The 24,767-nt window shown below is 40.0% G+C and overlaps 1 protein-coding gene across 2 annotated transcripts in view; it reads right to left on the bottom strand.

The window, feature by feature from the left end:
* Positions 1–12,780, bottom strand: part of srrm4 (serine/arginine repetitive matrix 4) — a 57,108-nt gene extending 44,328 nt beyond the window's left edge. For both annotated transcript variants that reach the window (XM_036526746.1, XM_036526748.1), the window contains exon 1: positions 11,916–12,780. In XM_036526746.1, coding sequence (XP_036382639.1) covers positions 11,916–12,046 — 131 coding nt within the window. In that variant the 5' untranslated portion in view covers positions 12,047–12,780. The remainder of the gene's footprint in view (positions 1–11,915) is intronic.
* Positions 12,781–24,767: the final 11,987 nt, after the last annotated feature.

Here is a 24,767-nt window from a genome sequence, read left to right as displayed (position 1 = left end):
CAGGACAAAGACGGCAGTGCATTACTGCGCCTTGATCAAAGCAACAATCATTGGTTCTAAGCCTTTCCACTTAGACTGATCTTGGGGTTTTATTGCTACTGGGTTTCAGATACAAAGTGCTTCTGGAGTCACTCTCAAAGAGCAGACTGAAACAAAGTAACACAATTTGAAAAGGCATCTCTCACAAGGACCCAGAAAAGACCATTTAATTAATACTTTAAATTAACTGCTTAATTATACGGCCATTTTGAAGCCTTCTTTCACTTTGCAAGTGAATGGAAAAGAAGGATAACTGATTCTCTAGCAGATGAAATATGAACGGTACAGAATAGTTTGGAAATTAAGTAGAACTAAGTATGAATCTCCAAAGCAACATAAAAGCTTTCAAAATCATTTTGTAATGATATGAGAAAATAACCTCAGAACTTTTTTTTTTCATTTTACTAACAGATCTCCAGAGCATTCAATTCCATTTTAAGCCTGATGTGATGTTAACTGATGAGACAAATACTTGATCTGGCTCCTTTACTGATATTACAGTGTCACTGCATTTTTAATTTTGTACTGATAGATCTGTCAACATATCAACACATCAACATATGTTCAAAGTGAAGCCACTTATATATATATATATATATATATATATATATATATATATATATATATATATATATAAAACAGAGCACTCTATTGTTTCTAGTGGAATAGCAGCTGGGGTTAAAGTGGTATAAGCCACTCTGACCTCTGAAGTTTTTCCAATATACACTTCCGGTGGATGGTTATGGGCCCATTGCTTAGCCTCAGGATATATAACCATGCTAGGTAAGCAATATATTCGCAGAACAGCATGCCATTGAGTGTTCTATGTCTTACATATGAAACATATTCTCACACTCTCCCTCTGTACATCAACATTAATCCTAGCACATGTAAGGTTATGTAAGTGAACAGCATTGCAATTTTGTCTTGAAAGTAGAATTAGAGGTGCATATTGCAATAATACTGTACATGTCTGCAATAACCCTTTGGAGGCTTATACACACAAGGAGAAGAAAAAAAAAGATTGGATAAATATACTAAAGAGAATACCCCTAATGCACTCTACAATGCACCCATGCGGATCGAAAAGACATGAAGTCTGTCAGCTCATTTTTTCCTAATCAGTACTCAGCCAAATCTGCTGGCTACAGGAACGTCAGTCGCAATAACAGTCATGCAGGAAGGTCATTACAATTTAAAGCACGTCTCTGCAGAATTCATCGCTCTCTGTTTTTTTTGTTTTTTTTTTTCCTGCTGCAAATACTACAAAATTCTTCATAGTAACTTCACTTGAGTTATCCAACTTGTCTGCTGGGCTTGTCATGTTTCCATTGGAGTCGTTTTTGATCAGTCATGTTTTCCACTGAAAAAATAATATGAGCCTCTTTTTGGTCTCTCAAACAGAAAAATTGACATCTCTATAACAAGGACATTGGTGATAAGGGAGGAAGGTGCGATTTGCTTATATCAATGTTTAGACAAATAATCTGGATATAAGCACACAAAAAGGGGGTTACCACTGGGAGCACATCATCTGGCTTCTCTTTCATCTTAAGCTTCTGTAGGAGTATGTATTACTCCCCCCAGAGAGAAAAAACAACACGTTACATTAAGCATATTGGTTATCCATTTTTATAATCCTGTTTAAAAACGTTTCACCCAGCAACAACTGTCTGCAGCATCACCAAGGAAAGAATCGGGAGATAATGCACTGGCCTAAGTTGCTCTTCACATTTCAGGTACTTCTCGACCCGTGCTGGCACCTGCCACAGGCATGACAGGGAGGTTTTGTGCAATGGTGAGGCCATGACAATGCTCCAATTAATGGCAACTGCTCCCCCATTCCCGATCATATTTGACTGTGACATCAGTCCTGCGGTGCTCCCATCAACCTGAGGCATCAGCTATGGCGAGGTAGGTAATTCCGCATGAATGGCAGTCTCGCATTCCAGAAACGAGGAAGGGAGAGTGAAGGAAATAAAAAATGAAGAGGAGGCGAAGATGAGGAAGCCAGTCAACCTTGAAATGATTTAATTTAAGTGATGAGGGTTTGACTTTGATAAGTTTGCATTCTAATAATGCGATCGGATGGCTGCAGGGTCCAGCCGCATGCGCCGAGACAGATCTGCTAAAAACGAACTCCTTTTTTTTAATTCGATGACTGTAACCACAATCATGGATGAAGAATTATTATTTAAAAATGTCAGCCTGTTTTCCACTTGTGTTTGAACAAAAGAGACCTCTAACTAGCGTCCCCACATGCTGGATATGTCTCTGGTGAGATATTGTGAAGCCCATTATGCAGGATTTTCAGATTTTCCAATATGCCAGCTCAGTAGAGATGCATATTTAATGAAGCACAAGTCTCTGAGCAATCTTTGGCTCGCGGTTATTTCTCTGTGCGGACATTATGAGTGATTGTGGTACATCATAGTGTGTTTAAATCTGATAGAGCAGTGTTCCTTGCCCATACTTCACCATTTTATGTCCCCCAAAGCACTGCTGATCTTTTCATAATGAGTTCATGTCCACCCATACTCATTTGAGGCCTGTAGTTTCATTTTATTTCCCCCCACATCTATTGGATACAGCTGAGAACACTGATGATTCTTTTACCCAACTAATTGAACAGTTATGTGTCTGGAGCATTGAGCAAGACTTCTGTACAACAGGCAAACATCTACAAACCCATTAAATGAGAAGTATTGATTTAGTCTTTGAGCCTGTTCTGCTTTAGACAGACAAAGCCAGACTGGATCAAATGTTTTGACCTAACACTAACAACCAAGAAATAGCCATTGCTGACAGCAGGCTTGGCTGAACATTTCAGCTCTACAGTGATAGTAACAGGTTTGCATTTCTGGTAAGTGGGTCAACCAAGTAAATCCCAGTGCTATGTTTGGTTATTTAGCACATTCTCAACTACCCTGTTTCTCTTCATCCCCATCCCATGGGGGGGAGGAGAGAGAGCTCTCCTCCCCCCCATCCTCTGCTTCTCACCACCACCCTCCCTTTAACTCTCTCCCCACATATTTGGTCTCTGTCTCATCCCCTCCCCTCCCTTTCTTCTCCTCCTCTCTCTCCTTAATGGCCAGGGTCACACCATCTGTCAAATGACTCCCCAGCTAGTGATCAGTATAGACTCCCACAGAGACCCCTGCCAGCCGTAGGGTTTTTAAGGGATAGCGCCTTCTTCAGTGGATGCTCTGATTGTACTCCTTTTGGTTCATTCAAATGACCTCTAACCTCATCCATAAATGAATTGCTATGAAGATGAAGCAATACTCAAGCTTAGTGTGAAAATGGACTTTGTGAAGTTCAATGTCTTCATATATGTATAGGCCCTTCTTTTCTAGATATTTCTAGTGGTGCATTATTATCTAGTGGTTATTGTGAATGGCAATAGAGTTGCCAGTAGGTTGAATGTATGAATAGTCTGTGCTGACGGGCTAATGTGCTAATAGTACTGGATAAAGCAGCATCTATCTCTGGCGCTGCATTTTATCTATTGCTCAGAGCTGTTCACAATGCATCAGCTAGGAGCGGAGGGGAGAGACACGGAGGAAGTTATCTCTGTGCCGACTGAAAGATTAATTACCTCCAGCATAATGCATTATTGGAAAACTGGAAATTGTTTCATCTCCCCCTCCTTTCTTTCTTTCATTATTTTATAATGTTGCATGCAATCTCTGCTGATTTTTTTTTCAGACATTCTTATTTTGAATTTGGGAAGATACAAGCACTCATTTTCTTTATGTGTCTGCCCTTAAAAAGGAAGATGTTATTGTTTACCCATCAACCGTCAGTAATTACCTTGAGAAAAACCACAGAGAGAGAGAGAGTACAGCACACTTCCAGAATTGGCCTCCTGCCAGCCTTGGTCCATTTTGAACGCAGGGTTTAATTCTGAGAGAGTCCCTCTGCTGGCTGTTGCTCATTATTCTGAGAAGCTTCTGCAGTCTATAATGTTAGCATTAAAAGTATTGATCCCCAGGCCACTATATTAAAAGTCGAGTGTGATTTGCTCCTTCAATTGCTTCCTTTTCTAATTCAAGCTTTGGCTAATTTGAACTGAACTTAAGAAAATGGACCTAGTCCTTGAATTACTGCCGTGTTGGTTTACTGCTTCAATCCACTAAACCGCCCAGTGTTGTTTGCTGGTTGCAAAATGCTTTTCCTCCACACTGACTACATAAGTTGGAGTACTCTAAAGCAATCTGGTGGAGTGAATAAGGATTGCATGTGTTCTAAATAATATCACTGTACATAGAATAACATAGAACTGATGTGGTTAGCAAAACTAAATGTTCAGAGGGTTAACCAAGTTTGATGCAGGAAGGCAGCAAACCAAAAACACTTTGCCTACATAGCAGTTATGTTAATCTCTGCCATCTTTATTTTAACATTCAAATTCTTTAGTGCTATTACAACTGATGATTGTAAATATATTTTATAGTATACACAGCATACTATCAGGTTTTATACTGCAGTATAGAAAAAAACAAGTGGAAAAACAATATATACCATAGAGAATAATATCAGGTCAACATTTTGCAACCTTTTAAAAGATAAATTGTGATACTGAATTCCATAAATAATAATGTATAAATATAATAAGCCCCCGGCTCAGTTCTGCAAATGTAGATTTTGGCGTTTTTGAGTTGAGTGAATAAAGGTATGTGGATTGTAATGTTTTCCCAGGATGCTGCTTGAATCATGAACTAATTTTTATGGTATTTACAAAAGTGTTTTTTTTTCCCAGTTATTTTAGCAAATGGCTCTTGTGACTGCCTACAGCTGTGCTTCAATAATTAGGGAAATGGACAGGAAATTTGTTACACTGGTAAAATAATAAAATAACTGAAACCAGCTCAACTCAGCTCATATGTTCTCAGGGGTTTTGTATCAGCATTGATTTGGAGGCAAAAACGGTCAAAGGACACAGAAATACCAAAAGAAATCCCATTAATTTAGTGGTAAATCTGTCACTAACCTTGACATCCATTGTGAGCTCTTTGTTTTTAACAAAATTGAGAAAACGACACCCTGAGAGACATACAGCACCACCAGCCATTGTGATTCTAATATCCACAGTAAATGCTACTGACTTTTATTTCTCATTTAGAAGTAAGATCTTCCCTATCTGCCACACAGAACATTCTGTACTATGGTCTCCTAATGGAAAACTGTCTCATTTATGCTGGTTCTTGATTCAGCAATGAGGAAAGTTAAACTGAAAAAAGAAACGTGAGCAGCCATTTTTCTTTTTAACTTCTTTGTTTAATTTTGCAGTGCACTGAACAGGGAAGGAAGAGAGACTATTCCAATTAAAGATGCACCAGAGACCTCAAATGATATAACCAGTACCGTTTAATGTTGACATTTCAAAGTAGGGCCGTGAGACAGAGAGGGAGAGAGAGAGAGGATTTGACAGCGATCCGAAGCTTTGCAACTCGGTAAAGTGTTTTGTCATGAAGGGTGAGTCAGGCAGAGGCAGTCTCAGATTATGAAGAGTCTGGAAATGGAGCTTGCTGTGAGAACTAGTGGACAGCACCTCAAAATGAATTTTCAAAAAATGAGGATCTGAAAGACATGGGCGTTTTCCACTGCCGTGCCTTCTCTGAACAACATCAATTCGCCATGCTTTCGATGTCCTCCAAAAACCTGCTGGAATGCAAGACAGGCTGTGGCACCAGTAAGGTGCTCTGGAAATAACATATTTGAAATTGTGCAGCTGGAGTTGCATATTTTAATGCCAGGAAACGGATAGCACGGTACTTACACTCAAGAGACTTGGCATAATTTGAAATACAGAGTGCATTTCAGCACTATCACATGCGTTTCAGTGCAAACGTCAGCAATAAAGCTAACCATTAAATATCAAAGTCCAAGAATGCAGATAATGTCCTAATGTAGCTTTTAGCCAAATAAGATTTGGCTGTTAATATTTCATGATGCTCATATTGCTTTTTCAAGTGAATCCATTGCTTTACCAAAATGATATGGATTTTCTGTAGAATTATAGGAATTTCATCTATTATGTACTCAAGCAGATAAATTATGCTTGAATAATGTAAAACTAATATATTTCTTTATTACAGCAAAAAAAAATGCGCATTTGGATTTTGCGGGTGGTTTTAAACATCATTAATTGCAAAGGTATAGCTGTGTGTCTGAGCATTGAAAGGACATATTTAATATGACAGAAGAGTACTTTGCCAATAAGCAAGAAATTCTAGCATGTGTAGAAATTCTAGCATGTGTAAAACATTCACTTGAAGTTTTAAGGAAAAAAAGGAAAAGGAAACTAAAAGGAAAAAAAAGAAACACGCTTCAATTTGTTATGTAAAGAAAAACAATATTTGAGTCTGAACACGGGCCAACGAATTTCCATGTGAAAAGAGAAATAGGCAAAACTACCTTGTTGTTTGATTACTATATGTCTAAGAAGCTGGAAAATGTGACTACCAGTATTCACTATTAAAGAGCAACCAGGGATACTTGCTGAAATTAAATCAACAGTGTATTTTATAAAAGTCCATGGAAAAAAACTGTGCTCATGACTGCACCTCGCAAACATGTTTAATCGGACCTACTAAGCACACATCCCAGTGAATCGCCTTCCACAAGCTACTTCATAAATGGTCCAACAAACTTGTTTCATTCTTTCAGCTTATTTTCTCACAGAACCATCCTCAACAATGCCATGCATGTGTCATTTATGGTTTACAAACTGCTGGATGATGCATAGGCAGATGAGAGGGGAGAACTTTCAAAAAAAAAGCTGACGCAGGGTGGTTACGCCTCACTGATGTGAATTATCATTTAAAGCAGGGTATTGATAAAAACGGAGGATTGAGCGTCAAATCATAAACACATTTACCGAGGAGTTAGCAATCCGTTTAGTTAATATGCATAAGCTTAAATGCCAAGTGGCCATTTAAATGCCAAACGCAAATGATTTGTGCAATAAAGGGTTTACTCTAAGAAATGCATGCTTCATATTGTTTATGTTATCAGAGGTTTAATACAGCTGTCAAGGATGCATCACAACCATCACAAGACCCGTAGAAGGCTTGCTCTCTTCATTTGAACATCCAATTCAAAGTTTCATTTCAGAAGTTTTTCTTTTTAATAATAACCTTAACAAAATAGAGTCCACAAGCGTTGACACATTTAACAAGCTACCACAATACAAGATGTCAACTGATCTTAATCAGGTGATTCACGTTAAGAGATTTCAAGACAAAGGGAAAATCTGACTAGTAGCAATATAGCTCTGAGTATTTTCATTGGAAATATGAGGTAAAGTTCATGTTCAAATGATAAACTCATTAACTTTGCTGCCATATGGTCATACTTTTACAAGGATTAATACATATTGTACCTCATGCTAACATACAGTTGAATCACTTTATTCATTAGAAATCTATTACTAAAACTGATGTATTGTATTACTGAGGCACTTCTGATGTGTAATTAAGCTAGCAGGGGTCCATGCAGTCAAACCATTTAGGCAAAATAGAGATATTTACAGAAAACTTTTACATGTCACCAAACAATTCCCCATCATTTTAGTCTCCATTTACACATTATTTTATTGTCTCCAAACTAAAATAAACCAAATAAAGGTTGCGGGAGTTAAAGCAAAATTGATTTAATTATTCCCAGGTATCAGTAAGGCTCTTTGCTTTGCTATTAGATGGAACAGCCCCCTCGGAGCGTGCCAAGACTGTCCAAGGCCTTGGCCCTGGGTTGCTGTGCGGAGGCAGCATCTCTGAGCAATTCCACTGTGGCTCCTTGTTCTCCGGAGTGCCGCTGCCATTAGATTACAGCGGAATTTCTCTTGGGCCCTGGAGGCAACCATATCAGCTGCTCAACAGTGCTGCAGCCGAGACCAAAAACGATAGCGCCAAGGGTTTGGAGTACTACAGCCCAGCCCAAACAAGCACACAGTGGGTTTAAAGCTGTAGTCCCTTTTCAATCATTGTCCAGCCGTGAGAGCTGCAGCAGCCAGTGCTAACGTGCACTGTGAAGCCAGCTAGGTTTAGGGACAGCGGAGAAGTAACAATCTATATATTATATAAAAAAAAAAACAAGACACACATGAAATGATATGATGATTGCAAAGACAAATTAAAAAAAAGTCCATATCCCAGGTTCCCTGCTCCACGTGACGCTGCAGGCCTGCACGTCTCGTTTTGTCATGCTACTTCCCCACTGTGTCACGTCCCTGTCCCTGATAATTCAAATCAGCAGTGCATTCATCAGTGATTCGGCAGTCTCCCCTCAATCTTGCGCTTGCCCACTACACCCAGCTCTCCTGGGGCTGTGCCTGTTGTGCAACTCCAAAGAATAACTTAGAATTGAGTTCCTGATGGAGGCATCAGGGGGGATTTGGCAGTGGCTTGTCAGCAAGTTGCATGGCTAGACCACGTTTCTGGGATAGGGATGAAATGTGTCACTGAACAATAATATTAAATTACACATTCCCACCTCAACTACAGGAAATCACAATATTGAAATTATGTCTAAGTATAAATATTGACCAAAGTTATTTCTCAGTATCCAGCTATTTGTTTTAATATGTGGTATCCTACTCTTGCCTTAAGAGTACAACTGTGTGGGTGGACCAGAGTCTCTTACAGCTGGTAAACACAGATTGAAAGGTGTAGTATAATTGTTCTTACTTCTCTCTAAAAGAAACATGAGATCAACTGCTCAAGCGAGGACTTTCAGCGCAAAAACAGCTACGGCCCTGCAGGCACAGAAACTGTGTCATGTTAATTAGACAACACACAGTGACACTGACAATCAAACTTGACTGTTTTTATGTCTCCTTAGAGACTTCACCTACCCGGTCACCAGACGAGATTGCGCGGTGAATGTATCCTGCCACCACTGTGAGCTCATCACAGAATTCATCCAAAATTTCAATAACTTATCATATCAAGGAATACCATTTCTGTTCACGCTGAAGTATCACTCTAACTGTAATCGGATCTGCTCACAGAATTTTTGAAAAGAAAGGTAAGTGGCTATTTCTCAAGATGATAATAACTACCAAGGATAAAAATGAAAGGGCACAAACAACTTGGATATGTTTAGAAATGGCCTGTAAACAGAACAATAGTCAGAACTGAGAACTTGAACAAAGCAACACAGAGGCTCATGGGCCCAATTTATGTTGTTAAACTTGCCTGGGCTATTTGTCTTTTCTTTCGCGTTTAATAATGAGGCCGGCATGGAGGGAGCGTGAAGTGACTGCATGTGGGATTCAATGCGACCGTCCTCCACACACCACTATGTATTGTGCTTTAAACATTTCATATTGGCTTTTGAAAGAGTCACAGACACAAAGAGGGGAGAGCAACATTGTTCAGTCGCTGTGTCGTGGGGTCCGTTCGTATGAATGTGTAATCCCTGGTCCCAGAAGTACTACCTCTAATCGCTTTACTCTCCTCCTTGTTAAACTAGCATCTGCTGGGGAAAGAGCTCTCCCTCCCCACACACACACACACACACACACACACATACACACACACATGCCCTCCCCTCACTTCCCTGCCCACCATCTGCTTCATTGCTGGCCAAGCCTCCTCCCTCCCCCTGCCTCTCAAACCCCCCGTTTGAACCAGCCTGCATTTTTAATGAAACACACCATAGAACAAAACAGCTTGCAGGATATAATGGCTCATGGCGAGGCCCTCCAGCTGTAGAGCCAGTGAACTCATCCTGTCTTTCTGTGTTTGCAGGGAAGGGGGAGGGGGAAGGGGCGGGGGTGCCCCTGTCTCTAATTACCCCACTGTGGGCAGCAGGCTCGGGTGACGTTAGAAAAAAAAAAGCCGAGGCACAATAAAGGAACTGAAAGGAAAATAATCACACATCTATCCTTCCCCACTTCCCCCCCAGCTGCTGTGAGCAGTCCCGGTGTTTACTAAAATAGTCCATCATCCAGCATTTATCCACAGCGAATAATGATGTTGCACTGGCGGAATAGGAAAGGCCCGAGGCGGCTGGATCCGAAGGGACTGAGTGGTCTCAAGTTATTGTCTGGCCGCTGACATCATTCACAGAAGGGAGATGCTTCACTTCAAATGAGATGAACATTCTCTCTCTGTCTCTTTCTCTCTCTCACTCTTGTTTTTTTTTTTTTTGTCTGCAGTTTGTGGGGAGGTTTGTGCCATTTCACTTTGAGGACGATACAGAGAAGGAGGTTGGAAAAAGGCATAATGGATTCGCAGCCGGAACGGCGTGAATTAGCAATGTTTGCTTCATTGTAAATGTTGCTATCATTTCACTGCATTGCTTGCATCAACATCAATGTCACCTCATACCCCCAAGGCAATGGAGCCTCATGAATATGCACTTTGCACAAAGTCTCAAGGAAAAGAGACAGTCTGGACAAGTGCACGTTTCCTACTGTTGCACACGCTATCCAGAATTCCTATGACAACAATTTTACAGACTATACCCTCACTGTCTTTTAATATAAACTGAGATGACACCCGTGAAAAAAATGAACTGGTTAACTGATTAGAATTAATTGGAGAGAAATTATTCTGCAAGTTAACATGGAAATAAAAAACAGACGAGGGTATGAGAAAGCACAGTAATTATCAATAATGATTTTTCTCATGCAGCCCTTCGGCCAGTTTCATAAACTGGGCAAGCTGTGGAGCAGAAATTTCAGATATCCCAGTTCATATCAAGATCTTGCCGCCGCAAAGTCACGACCAAATCTGTAGTGTAATATACGTACACTAGATTGCCTTGGTGTGTACATTTCAGAGCAGTATATCAACACTGTTTAAAGGTCATCGACGACATCCTGAACATTTCCTCAGCGAAATAATTAGATCCTTTTTTTTTGTTCCAGTCCTAGATTACAAAATTAAGTTCTCATGAAACGTGTATTTCAGTGACAGCAGAACCAGAAGGAAAAACTAAACACCAAGTCTTAACTGACAGTGTTAACATGGTGAAGGGCTCAGACACAGGCAGGGGTTATTGAAACGATTCTTAATTTTGCATGGCGGTTATGGTTACGGCACTGTTGATCATCGGAGGGCAACATTCATCTGAACGCAGGCCACGTTTATGTTTACGAGACTCTGCGGTTTAGTGCTCGACAAACAACTGCATAAGGACAGGATACAATAACAGATAAAGTTGTCAGAGAGGGGATCTGTGCCGATTGTGAGGACGGGAAGCGTTCAGGATGAGGGACGCTGATAAACACGAGGTGGTTGGGGAGTGAATCACAAATTACTTTTTATGCTTGCCGGCGCTGAGAGCAGATAATACAGCCAGCAACCTCAGCAGTGATAAAATAAAAACTGACTACACAACAGTGCTGCTCTTCAAAGGCAACACTACAATACAGCAGAACTCTCTCGCAGTCATCTGTCTCTTTCAGAAGATACTTTCACCTTACTCCGTTCTTGGCCTATTTTTTAAAATTTCATATGTATACAGTATTTAATAGATCTCGTACTATTGCAGTTTAAAATTCAGAAAAGTGATCTGCAACAGTGGAAACTAAACTAATATTCTACACATTGTATTCTACAGTTGAAAAACCTGTGATAACTGCATGTAGACTTGTACATAGAGCTTTATTGTTTTAATGGGCTTAGCACTCCCTTTGAATGCTTTTTCAAAAGGATACTTATTGTTACTTACACTAACAATAAAACAAAGCATGTGAAGGATCTCTGTTTAATGTGCCAAGATATGCAAACTGCCAGGATTTTTAAAAATTATACACAACATTTCAGAACCTGAGATGCATGTTTTTTGTCTTTAAAGTCAATTTTTAGAGATTTTGAGAAAAGGAAGGTGTGAGAAGGGGTGAAGTGGAAATGAAGACTTACTTGGTCACGGTCCTTCTTGCAGTGATACTGGCAACAATGACACTCTCAGGTCTCGGAGTAGCCACGGCTTTAAAGGTCCCCCTCCAGAACTTTTCAAAGAGCTGCTTCTCCCCTTGCGGCAGGCTGGCCATGGTTTCGGAGCTCCCCGGGTGGCTCAGAGAGAAGGGGAGACAAAGAGGGCACTGGGGGTGGGTCTGCTGCCTCCACTGCCCGAAATACCTTTTGCTTCTCCTGCCTCACTCTCAACACTGTGCTAGACACGCGCGCACACACACGCCTCTGAAGCCGGGGAGCTGTCCAAGTACTGAACCCAGGCCGCCAGATGCGCTGAGGGGATGCGCCGCCCTCAGGTCTCTCCGAAAGCAAGACCGTCGCTCTCTCAGTCCATGTGGCGTCTCCTCGGAGGACGTGATGGAACAGGGGCTGCTACACGCGGCCGCTTTTGTTCTTATCACCATTCAGGAGGACGGCATCCCCTCCTCCCCCGGCCAGCTGGCTCCTCCTGTCTCTTCTCTGCTCTGCTGGAGTCAGAGCTCCCGGGCGATGGGCGAGGACAGCGCTGTCTGTGACAGAGCGTGCACACTCTGCGCTGGTGGACGGTGGCTGTGAGGACCCGGTGTGGGCACGTAGAGAGAGGGCAGGATCCAAGAGCTCACGCTTGTGAGCATGGGTTTCCTCTCTTTTTCTGTGATGTGCGTGGTGCGTTCGTGTGTTTGTGTGTGTGTGTATGTTCATGCATGCCGCACGCGTGTGCATGAGCGTGTGAGTATAAGCCTGGGCTGACGGTGGCTTGTTTTGTCTCGTTTGTGCTGTGACGTTGAGGCTTGGGTTGGGTCACAGGGACTGGGATGCCTCTCTCTCTCTCTCTCTCTCTCTCTCTCTCCCTCCTCCCATGCTCTCCCCTTGTCTCCCTCTTGCTCCTTTCCCTCTGTGTCTTTGACAAAAGGCAAAGCCTGCTGCCGTCATTGGCATAACAAAAGGCTGTGGATTGTGTAGAACAGGCGGTGCGTGTGCCTGACACAATGCCCCAAGGGCAGGCGTTTCCCCTGACCCGCACAGCCAGCTCCTGCTGCTGTTCAGCCCATCCTCCCCAATACTTCCCTCTACCAATTCTGGATGTCTGTGAGATTTCTTTTCAAGGGTACAAAATAATTTCCATTCATCTTACTATTAGCCCTCTGGCTCTATTTGGACAACTTAAATTATTAATAGACAGTAAAAGACTGCATATGTCTTAAAATCCCAAATTAAAAATAAAGGAGATTTTAATAATTATTAATTTTATTGTATTATATGAAAATCATTGATGGATGAAATGTGCACAAAAACACATTTATATAAACTTATATATAAATACATGTGTAAAAGATCATAGTTCACACACACACACACACACACACATATATGTATATATATATAAATATATATATATATATATAATATTTTTTGTAACACTAATTAATTACATACTTTAACTAAGCTAGGGCCTTGGACAGTACATGGAAATAGTTAGTAGTAGCATCAGGGTAGTGTGTGCCTACAGATTGAAAAGGTGAGGTGGTTTGGATCACTTCACTTCACATTGATTTAGTTTATTCTTGGGTTTGCTGATTTGATTTTGCATCATCTGCACTAGTTTGATAAGTAAGTATTCTGTTTCCACCGAGCAAAATTGAGAAAAGTTCTTCAAGATTCAGAACAATTTTACCATTCAGCATCACAATCTCATATCTCTGAGACTAATAGGTATGCAAGAGCAGACTGCAAACTCTGGCGCCTATAATTAGTTATGCATATTTTAGCTGCTAACATGAGACTTGATGTGTAACAACACTAGCCACTTAATGCTAAGTGGACGCTTCATCATTGTGCCTTGAATAAAGATTGAGTTTAAGCGCACTCAAATTAAACAAGGACTAACGCAAAACATGTGCAACTGAACAGCAAATATGCCTTGATTATGTGCTGTAAGACCAAATATGAACCCACATAAGTAACACCTGTTATTCACAACTGAAATGTCATGGATATGCTTGTGAGCTCTTGGAGATGGCAAATATGCTTTAGATGCTTTCAAAGAGCATATGTCAGCTGCATGGGGGAGGGAAACAGGGCCAATATTAGCCATAATGGCAGGATTCATACTGGACGACAATCATATTTGTCCATGCATAAAAATAATTTAACATATTTTGCATGAGCTGCTGGACTACTCCAGGAGTATGGCAGTGTTTCTTGAACCTGTTGCTAGAGATCAACTGTGTATGCTGGTGTTCAGTCCTGCTGAGCTATCATTGAATTAACTTTGAATGAGCTGTTAGCTGAATATTAATGTTTATTTGACATCTCTACATCTAATCAGCTGTAAATTCATTGTGGTAGACATATGCTCTTAGAGGGATCTTGTGCTGGAGCAATTTTAAAATGAAGAGTTTAGCGTATTTATACTAGCTATACTGAAGCGTATTGTTTTAAATGCATGCCCCTGAAAAAATTCGGTGTAGCTGTCTAGAATAAGCTTAATGATTTATTTCAGGCCCCACTGAACAACAAATTAATTTTAATAAATTATAAGTTAATATCTATCTGTATTACTAATTTGTTGAAGGGATTCAAACATCCTGGAATTACTTTCAGAAAAACCCTTACATTTATCCTTCCGTTGGAATAAATACTCTCCTTGGGCCCATTATCATAACAGACTAACTGCTGATAACCCGTTTAATGATGCTCACTCCTGAACAGTGTTCAAATTAATGCTCAGTCAAGAGTAATTCATTAGTCAATGGGAATGCTTCAGGATTGCATTTGTGTAAACTACAGGTAGCTGCCATGTTTTGTTACTATAACCATTCCATTCATTCAGCAACTTCTGTCCAGTGCTTGGCATAGCACAGGAAAAATAACGCAAAATTTTAGTAAAAGTAGTTGGCATCTGTCATTTAAAAGCATGCCCCAATAAGGAATTCAAGCCAGTATTGTAACAATCAATAACATGCTGACATTTCATTCAGTAGCATGATTAAATATGGTATATACTACATATAGTTCAGTACTCTGTACAAACCCTATACAGTAGTCCCCCCTTATCCATGGGAGATATGTGGATATGTGGGAGAAACAGTGGATAGTATCAAACCCTATATATACTATGTTTTTTTCCTATACATAAGTGACTAATGGGAAGGTAGCGTATACAGCATGGATACGCTGGACAAAGGGATGATTCACGTCTCGGGCAGGATGGCGCAAGATTTAATCACCCTACTCAGGAGGCAAGGATGGCAATGTGAATAATTAAGTGGCAAGTAATCCCAAAGCTTTCTCTTAAATGTTTCACATTATAGCTTTCCTGTGTTACAAAATTCAAATTACAAAACGGAGCTTAATTTAGTTAAATCATTTTAAATTACTGAGAATAAACTTTTAGGTTAAGCTGAGCGCAATGTACAATAACGTTTAGAGCACAGACCTCACAAAAGCTGTGATGTATTATGAGCATTTAATGTAATTTAAATCGATAAATGCCATCCTTGTTAATTAAACAATCTCACGTAACTTTCACAAGCACACAAACTACAGACAATCTGCGGTGTGCATAATCATTTATTCAAATTATGCGATTGGTGTCGATTATTCTGTGAATTATTTGTTTTATTGTTAATCAAGGAGGATAAAGGGGAACAGGTTGGAAGTAATGATAGATTTAAAGGTAGTGTTCAGGCTTCCCCTGTTTCCAGCTCACCCGCCGCCACTGCTGAAACCACGGAAAGCGAAACCGCGGATAAGGGGGGGACCACTGTAATGGAATTTATGGAAATTTGTTTAGTATTTTCCCATTTTTTACCCAATTCAGAATTGCCAATTGTACTAAAATAAGCCTCTCCGTCCTCTAATGCATTCACATGCAGCCAACAGCCATTTTTCACACAAGTCCCACAGCGCACCACAGTGGTGCAAGCACCAATTGGAGGATCAGTGCATTTCTGCTGATGTCATCTGAGTGACTCGCAGACACATCACATACCACTAGAGGGTGTCACAGGAGATGGGCGGAGATGAGCCTTGCTGATGAAACCCACCTTTCCCCAGTGGGACAATGACAACTGCGTTACGGCCTGCTAGTCACCATCTGTGAATGACACAACCTAGACTTGAACCCAGATCTGAATTGAAGGAACAAGCACCTTAATCAAGTGAGCCCAAAGCCTCTCAAATGAGAATTTTTAGTGGCTGATTAAAATGGCAGAAAATCCTAAGAATCGATTCACCAACAAAGATACTTACTTTTTTCAAATCACAAACTCAAAACCTTCTAGCCAAAGAAGGCTTTTGGTGCCTTAAAAATCATATTGCATCTCTTTCAGCATTCTCTGCAGCCTATAGTGCAACCAAAAGTCCAGGAATCAATCTGAACGCAAGGAAGAGTTTTTATTTGGCAGAAAATCATTACATTTCATGTCTGACAGCCATTCTTATACTGCATACAACTGCTGGATAAATGGCTACTTTGATCCATGAGACAGCTAGGTCAAAGGTCTTAGGACAAAAAAGGCTGTTTATATGAAAAGTTAGAATGCAAGCAAAATTCTGTGTTCAGTGGTGGATAATGTCATTTATATTACAATCCATCATTTCAACAGTGTTTATCTTGGGGCTAATTCTCCTTTAAGACAATGAAGAATGTTGGCACACTGCAATCAACATATTTTAACGACATGGTATTTCTTTTTTCTTGCAACAATTAATTTTATGATTAACCACTACATTATTGTCCCCTTTTCTCCGCCATTGCAATTTGCATTGCACATTGAACACAGTCATAATGTTCTTTGCTGCATACATACTATAATAGAACCCTCCAAAAGGATCCATCAGAGTTATCATCTGCAGTGGCAAGTGACTTTTACGTCTTTCTTCTCCTTCTCACCCTCATCCCACACAACACAACTGCTGAAATGCATAACTAGGCTGAGTCACACTCAAGTGGGACCAACACCTATAGTTTTCTCATCTTTTCACAAGGTTAAAGACACCTGTGCTGACTACCAGGCTGCTGCTTTTGCTTGCTCCAGTTCTATTTCAAGCGAAAACGCAAGAGGACTTTGGGGCCTTGCAGGGGAACAAATCACTTGGTAATGAAATTTGTGTTTATTTCTTATTTGAATTCTGCGTTCTCTCTCTCTTGGTAATATGAAATAGCCTGTGAGGAGGCCAGGTGAGAGGAAATTTAAGGAGAGACACAGGTGTAGACACAGAATAGTCATCAAAGTCCTTATTCTGTTTCTGCAAGAGAGATTTCACTTTTTTGACAAAGAAACTTTTATGGTCAGGATTGCTTTTTGTGAAGAAAGACTAAAGAAATTCACATATTTGGTGGGAGTCAATGCGCATTCATTCTGTTAATTGGAGTGGCAAACCCCATATAAACAGAACAAAATAAGAATCTTGTAGTTCCAATTTGGTGATTTTGATGGCAGATCTAGCAAAACCGTGGAATGATATGCACCTATCTTTGTGTAAATGCATATGACACTGTGTGAAAATACAAGCAAAAGAAGTGAAATGTACATGAGCTAGCTGGTGGTGAATTTTGCCAACACTGTGACAATGACATTGCTGTGAAATTGCGGAGACACCTATCGTGTTCTATTTCATTTATGTTAAGCCTCGGTTTTTAGTTCCAGCCTCCTCTTGTGAGAACAACAGGATTGTGTACATATTACAGAGCAATATACTTCTGCACATTTCCCTGAGAGAAAGATGGATCTCACAGGCCATTCCCTGTGCTATGGGAGTACATTGAGTCTGGAGATACAGTCCATTCCTATCACACACAATTGTCATCAACAGTGAGATTCCCTCTCACTGGGAGCTCAGCCAGCTGTTGGGGGATGGAAGAGCTGTCAGCCATGGGCCTTATAGAGATGTACTAAGCCACCAACTGGAATTTCTAGTCTATGAGCCCAGGATTAGGTTGCTGTGACAAACTGAACACTTATTTTCTGCTGGAGCCATTCACACAGATGCTTGGATTTCAAAACCATGTACAGTATACACAAGGAAGAGTAGCTATGTATATATTATCGTATATTGCTGTAATATTGTTGTGCTCAACTCAGCCACTTAATTGTTACAATAATAAAGCTTCAAATCTGCCAGGGAGAATATACTGCACGTGTCTAGTCAGAGAAAAAAAATCTACTGCTTTAGATTTTTTTCCATTGATTACCATCAATGCTGTAGTATGAAGTTAAGACATACCCGTGAACATACAAAGCTGTTTTCTACCCTGCTTTTTCTTACAGATGTAATATTTTTGTCTGATATATTTTGTTTTGTATTTCTGATAAGGTCCCAGGACTCTGCAAACAGCCTTGTGAACGCCTCTCTGACAACCTCCTCTGTGACTAATGCTTCATTCACTAAAAGCACTGTTAAGAGTGCCAAATTTAGTCAGATTTGATTGATTGATTGAGTGATTGATTGATTGATGAGCAATGCCAGGCCTCACATATGCTCTTCGACATGTGAAACTGTGTCAAAATTCAAGGTTGACATCTCTTTTATAAATAGACACATTCAAGAAGAAGTGCTTATGATGGAGAGAGAGGAGCTTGTTGATTGGCGGGAGTGTTTGACTCAAACACTCTCATTAGAATGCAGACCCAGCATGGGCTGTTGCCGCAGCCTGTGGTATGCTGATAAGATATTCCATTTTTATTTGTTACATATTTTTGGACTAGCTTGTAGCACCACATTTTAATCAACCCACATGCCATACCTGAACCTAATCAGGCATATTTTGGAGAAACAATTTCCCACTGCATCTTTCTTTTTTGGGGGAATGGGGTCACTGGGTAATGTGATGGAGTGAAATGGGGAGTCTCTTCTCTCCTATTTGAAATAAATAAACAAAATTCCTTTTGTTCTGCAAATCTGCATTCTGAATCAACATTCTGAATAATAATTCCTTTGTTATGATGCCTGACGTGTGTTATCAACCTTAATGATAAACCATTAGGGAAACAAAACTGAAGCTGCCAAAATTTGATTTGTTGTGTAATGTATCATTTTCTGGGGTTGACTTTTACTCTCTCAAGCATACCTTGCTAAATAGTACTACAATGAGAAAAGCAGCTGTCTTTTCTATGACTGTACTTTATGACTGATAACCCCCTATCAATTTGTCTTATGAGCAAACATTGCACATAGTGACATTATAATGACATTATACAACAAAACTGAAAAGGTGCTATCTGTACAATTTGCAAAATACAGCTAGAATAGTCTACTTGTCTTCTGTTTTTCCTATATCATACAGTGAACACATTGTGAAGAGAGTGCTCAGAGTATGAGAAATTAATGGATGTTTCAGTGAATGTTTTAATCAGTGCTTGCAATGAACTGACAAAAGCATGCATCACCTGTGTTTGTAGCTGATGTTAGAATCAATGACAGAATCATCAGAAACAGATGGATATAAACCTAGCTTAACAGATGGAGAATATCTTTTAAAAAGCAAACACGAACCCAACAGAAATAACCTCCCAACATACCAGCGACTTTTTTTTTTTTTTTTTACTCAGTGCTGGTTCCTGTCTTATCCATCCGTGTTACTGCCAGGGCAAACACCATGAGCCAGAATGCAAATCTCATCCGCACTCTTGCATATTGAAATACACAACACTGCAAACAGGGCTTGGCCACTTGAGGAAGGAAACTGTGAAAAACAGATGAGGGCTCAGAAGCGGAACAAGCAGAATGCACGGAGTGCCATCGCTTTTTTTTTGTGGAGTCACTTTCATGATTCTCGATTGCGTACCGCCGATATATTCAGGCACTTGTCAAAAAGACACATGGGAGGGGGGGGGAGAGATCTTTTGAAAGGCAGTGCCTGGCTGTTGCGGGGGTATTGAGGAGAAATCCTGCCATGCAGTCAATCTCCCAGCGTAATTACACTGCCCGTTGTGGATCTCCTCTCTCTCTCTGCCTTCTGGGTACAGATGTACATGAAATAAAGATGATCCATGTCACCAACCAGCCCCCCTTCTGCTTTCACAATGCCCACAGAAATCATCATTTATTCATGTGCTTCCATGATACATAATTGGGCGGAACTGCTCAGTTTTGTGAAGCGTTGGTCCATTGCGATAACCGTGAAGTGTGTGAGTGAAGTGACATATGCAATCTTAGCACAAAAAAGAGAAAAAAAGTATATATGAAAGGCAGGGAAAGCACAGATTGGTGCCGATGGTGTTTCAAAATCACTGCCTCTGCAGTTTTAAGGGAGGATATGATTTATGCAAACACACATTTTCGTTACGGCAGAAGTTGCGATCTTCCTCTGAAATGCGCAAGGGAGAAATTCACCCTGAAATCTGACTTATCATTAAGACGTGAACAACTGCGATGCTGAGGCAGTCAGAGCACGTCCCATGATATCCAGAACCCTAATATTAGCACTAGATTTTAGACTGCTCTGTCAAAATACTGGAGCCATTTTCACTTGTTAGGTACAGGAGATGCTGTCACCACTAAGTGAACACTACTCTAGTTTGATACAACCATTTGTGGGAACTCATGGTCACAGCTGGCTAATGACATAGCCCAGACTAACTAACAATGTCAAACTAACAATGTCTTCAGCTATAGGGCTTAGCCTGCGTTTGGATTGAGAGCCTGTACTTACTGAGTTGCTCAGGAGCCTGACACACAACATTTCAACTCCCCATAGCCTTGTAAGCATGTGCTATTCAACCAAGGATGTTTAATTTCCCTTCATTAGAGGAAATCTTGCCTGGACCTTCAAGCCTCTCCTCATTTCTCGTGGGGAAAGTGGGTGGGCGGGTGGATGAGGGTTCAGGACATTCTATCTGGAATCAATACACTTTATCCCCTGACAACTGATGATTGTTATCAAAGTGAACCAATTAAACGGAAGCCCGGAGCCATTAAGTAATGACATTACGGGAATATTCAATTCCTTTGGCATATCATTTCTTAACCTTGACCGACTGACTTTGTAGTGAACTCCAGATGCCACCCTGGTCTGTTCTCCTGCTCAATGCCTGCACTGATGAGAGTGTATAAAGGGGATGTGAAGGGTTTTAACAGATTATTAACAGACTCGCTGGGAAGGGATGGATGGTGCATGAAAAAGTCCCCGCAATGGTGGGTGCTGAGCTTTCATCAGGTTGATGGTCCCTCAGCGAGGGATTCTTCACATTCAGTTCTGCCATTTCAGCTAAATGCGCCAAGTGGGAGAACACAACACCACTTTGCTGAGACAGCAAAGGCAATGCAAAGATGCAATCAAACTGCTTCCAGAGACATCGAAGACTCCGTTAACAACAGAAAACAGAAATGCCGTCTTCTCTGAACCATGGGCCTATGTGCAAATATCATTTTTATGGTTCATTTGTACTGTAATTTCCTTGATGAATTTATTTGCATAGTTTCCTTTGCATTGCAATACATAATAAGAAGTGGATTCTTCAATGGAATATCAGTAAGTTGTAAAGTAAGATAGTAAAAATAAATATCCAAGTAAAATATTTAATGATATTTGAATGGAAACCTTTAAAGTGGGAGGTGTTCAATATTTACCACAGTGCCATTTCAGCAAAAACATACTGTGAACACAGGCAAAAGAAAAAAAAAAACTGCTTTTCTCTTTACAATTCTGTAACCATCTGCGTATCTTAGACTAATAAGATGCAAATAGCAAAACAATGTACACTATTATATACTACGAGCTTGGTTTTATTCTGGTTTAGTGCAGCAAAAAAAGATTGACTGGACTGAACAACTGATAGGGTATATATATATATTTAAGCACTATGGGCCGTATTCTCCCATGCAAGAACAGACAGATCACTGGTTTTGATGAAGACCAGTAGGGAATGTGGGTGATTACTGTGGCTGGAAAACTGTTCATCCAAGGGTCTGCACAGGTGGATGATGGCTTCATGGTTGAGACGAAATCGCTGGATGCACTGCGTGTCAGTGAGCCCCAGTATATCCAAACGAGGTCGGAATACTCGTGGCTGTCTTCTTTGTGCTTGGCGAGCTCTTCTCCGTCTTTCCCACTGTCTCAGGAGCACAAGAAAATTCAGAGCAGGCATTTTGGTTTAGGATTGTTAAGGAATACTAGAAGATTGGTCCTATTTATACTCATCTTAATTGATATTTCTGTTTTATTCTAATTGAACTAATTATTTACCAGGCTTGTTCACAATACCAATACCAATAAAACGTTTTTTTTCTGTTTAACAATGTAATATTGGGTTACAAGAAATGTTATTGTAGTTTAAAAATAATGACACACAAATATCATAAAATTTGAATTTTATTTGTACATGTATAATAATGTTAAAAGTCAGCCTACCACCGACTTAAAGGGCAATATGGTGTTTCGCCATGTAGTGGCACTTGACTTACTACAGCCCTCAGAGCCGCGTAGCTGAAAAGCGCGTAAGTCAAAGGCAGAATACGTGTAAATGGTGTTTACATAAGAAACGCACAGATTTTGGGGTTGCTCCGCCCGAAGTGTGTTACTGCCTTCACGGCGCACAAATCATAGACTTAAGTCAAGGCGAGAATACATGTAGGCTGAAGTGCGTAGCTGCGCGCTTTTTTTGACTTACGTGCATGGGAAAATACAACCCTATGTGAATGTATTATCATAACATGCATTTGTATTGTTATAGTAGAAAATGAAGAAAAACAAAGCAGTTGTGAACTATGTATGTGCAATATGCATAGGACATATTCCATAAATGGATAAAATATTAAAATCAATGGCTCAATTTTTATATGTGTTTTATAGGTGTGGAATAAAATGTAGTTCAAAACTGTCAGAAAAGAGTGTTTGTATCGCAATGCGTGTGGGTGTATATGTGTGTGACTGCATGTGTGTACATATAATGAGAAAAGGTAATTTTGCTTAGTTGAGCTCATTTTAGTATGCTTAAATAGTTGATGATATTTCATGGCTGCCCAGCAGTTTTTACAGGTATAAAGCACTCATTTACTATATGAGCCCTTACAATCGCCTGGAAACCTGGGTTTTCCCCAGGTTCTCCAGCAGATGGGACCTTTGACTGTAAGTGCCCTGAAAAACATAGAAAAAAATCATATGTATGTACAGTGTCTTGCAAAAGTAGTCAGACAAAATTCTGACGTTTTATTAAATTCCAGATGATACATGTTCTGTGTGACATTTTTACATAAAAACACTGAAACTCAAAATTAATTATTTTAAAGTGACATTGGTTTTAAGTTATTTTCTAATTTTTTAGAAAAATAAATAAACTTAATTATGATTTTTGCATAAGTATTCAACTATATGTACACACAAAACTGCTGGACAGCCATGAAATTTCATCAGCTATTTAAGCATACTAAAATGAAGTCATTAACTAACCAAAACTGCCTTTCCTTATTATATCTGCACACATATATATATACACACACACACACACATTAATGGTGACATAACATAGCACAACAATGATAATTGTTAATAATAATACATAATACAATACTGCACCAGTGAATTAAGCCTGCTGACCCTTAGCTAGAGCAGCAATGTCTTCTGTCCACACTTGAACCACATGGTCTTGAGCTCACAAACTGTGCTTGTTTGGTGTTCCGGAAGATTTGTAAAGCATGATGGGGGGTGGGGTATTTTCATGCTCCCAGAAAGGCAAAGATTTTGGCTCAGTGCTATAAAAAGCAATCAAACAAGCAAAATCATTTTGCTTCCAAATAAATCAGACAGCCATCACTGTCAATCTCAACAAATTAAAGAAGAGAAAAGTCACAAAGCAACAGCTTATAGAGAGATTGCACGGATTTACAGCATCACAGTGACGACTTGTTGATGGTAGATATTATCAAAATTAAAGAGGAAAATACTGAAATAATCTCCTATCACCATAAGACATATTTATATAGAGTTTATTTTCATTTGCCATTTTTAGTGTCATCCATAGTGTGTGATGTGGTAATAAGTAGGACTAACCTAAAAGCCGTTTCCTAAAAGGCACTGTGCCACATAGACACAGTTTTACCTACAGTGCCACTGAACTGTACATGCACACATCAATAAATAAAGCCAGCAATTAAGAAAGGGTAGGAAGTGGTGCACCTGCATGATAGTTTATTTATAGACTGCCTGTCTTTGTACGAGCAGCTTTTATTGAACATGGGAAACTGACTTTCTCTCTGGGAAGACAGCAGGAGGGGAAATAATTGACCCTGGACTCTATTTATTTTGGCCAAATTGATTCTGCCCATCACTGCAGCCGTTTTTTCTGTCCCTCTCTTTGTACTTTGTAGCAGGTAGTTCACATTTAATTGGTATATGTGACCGATGCATGGAAAGCAATAATGGTACTCACAGGACAGTGCTGAAAGTGCACCAAACTTTTTGCAGGCAGTCAGCTAACTTTCTTTATACGTAGGCTTTATTTTCAAACAGAGATTGTTGATGTGTCTGAATTTAAGTGGTGGCATGAGCTGCAGCATGCCATTAGTTTTTGCTTTTATTTCTCTGAACTGTGGGAATGCAAACATCTAGTGAAATCTGCTAAAAACCAGGCCTTCCTATCATTACAGTTAAATAACACTTGCAAAGAAATTTTATCAACTTGACAGAAATGTATAATCTGCCCATAATGTTCTCTGGAAAATGTGCTGATCCATTGTTTTGGTGTGTTTTGGTTATTATCTTCTGAAAAAGGAAGATCAGTAATGTGGTCGCAATCAAACAATTCCAAGGCAACTAAAATATGGAGTTATCAGTTAGCTAATGCAGGAACCAGATTATTGAATGCCTGCAGATAA

The sequence above is a fragment of the Megalops cyprinoides genome, chromosome 4 (assembly GCF_013368585.1).
Source record: "Megalops cyprinoides isolate fMegCyp1 chromosome 4, fMegCyp1.pri, whole genome shotgun sequence".
In the NCBI taxonomy this organism is placed as follows: domain Eukaryota; kingdom Metazoa; phylum Chordata; class Actinopteri; order Elopiformes; family Megalopidae; genus Megalops; species Megalops cyprinoides.
The sequence above is the reverse complement of the archived record's forward strand: the minus strand, read 5'-3'. Positions and strand labels throughout refer to the sequence as shown.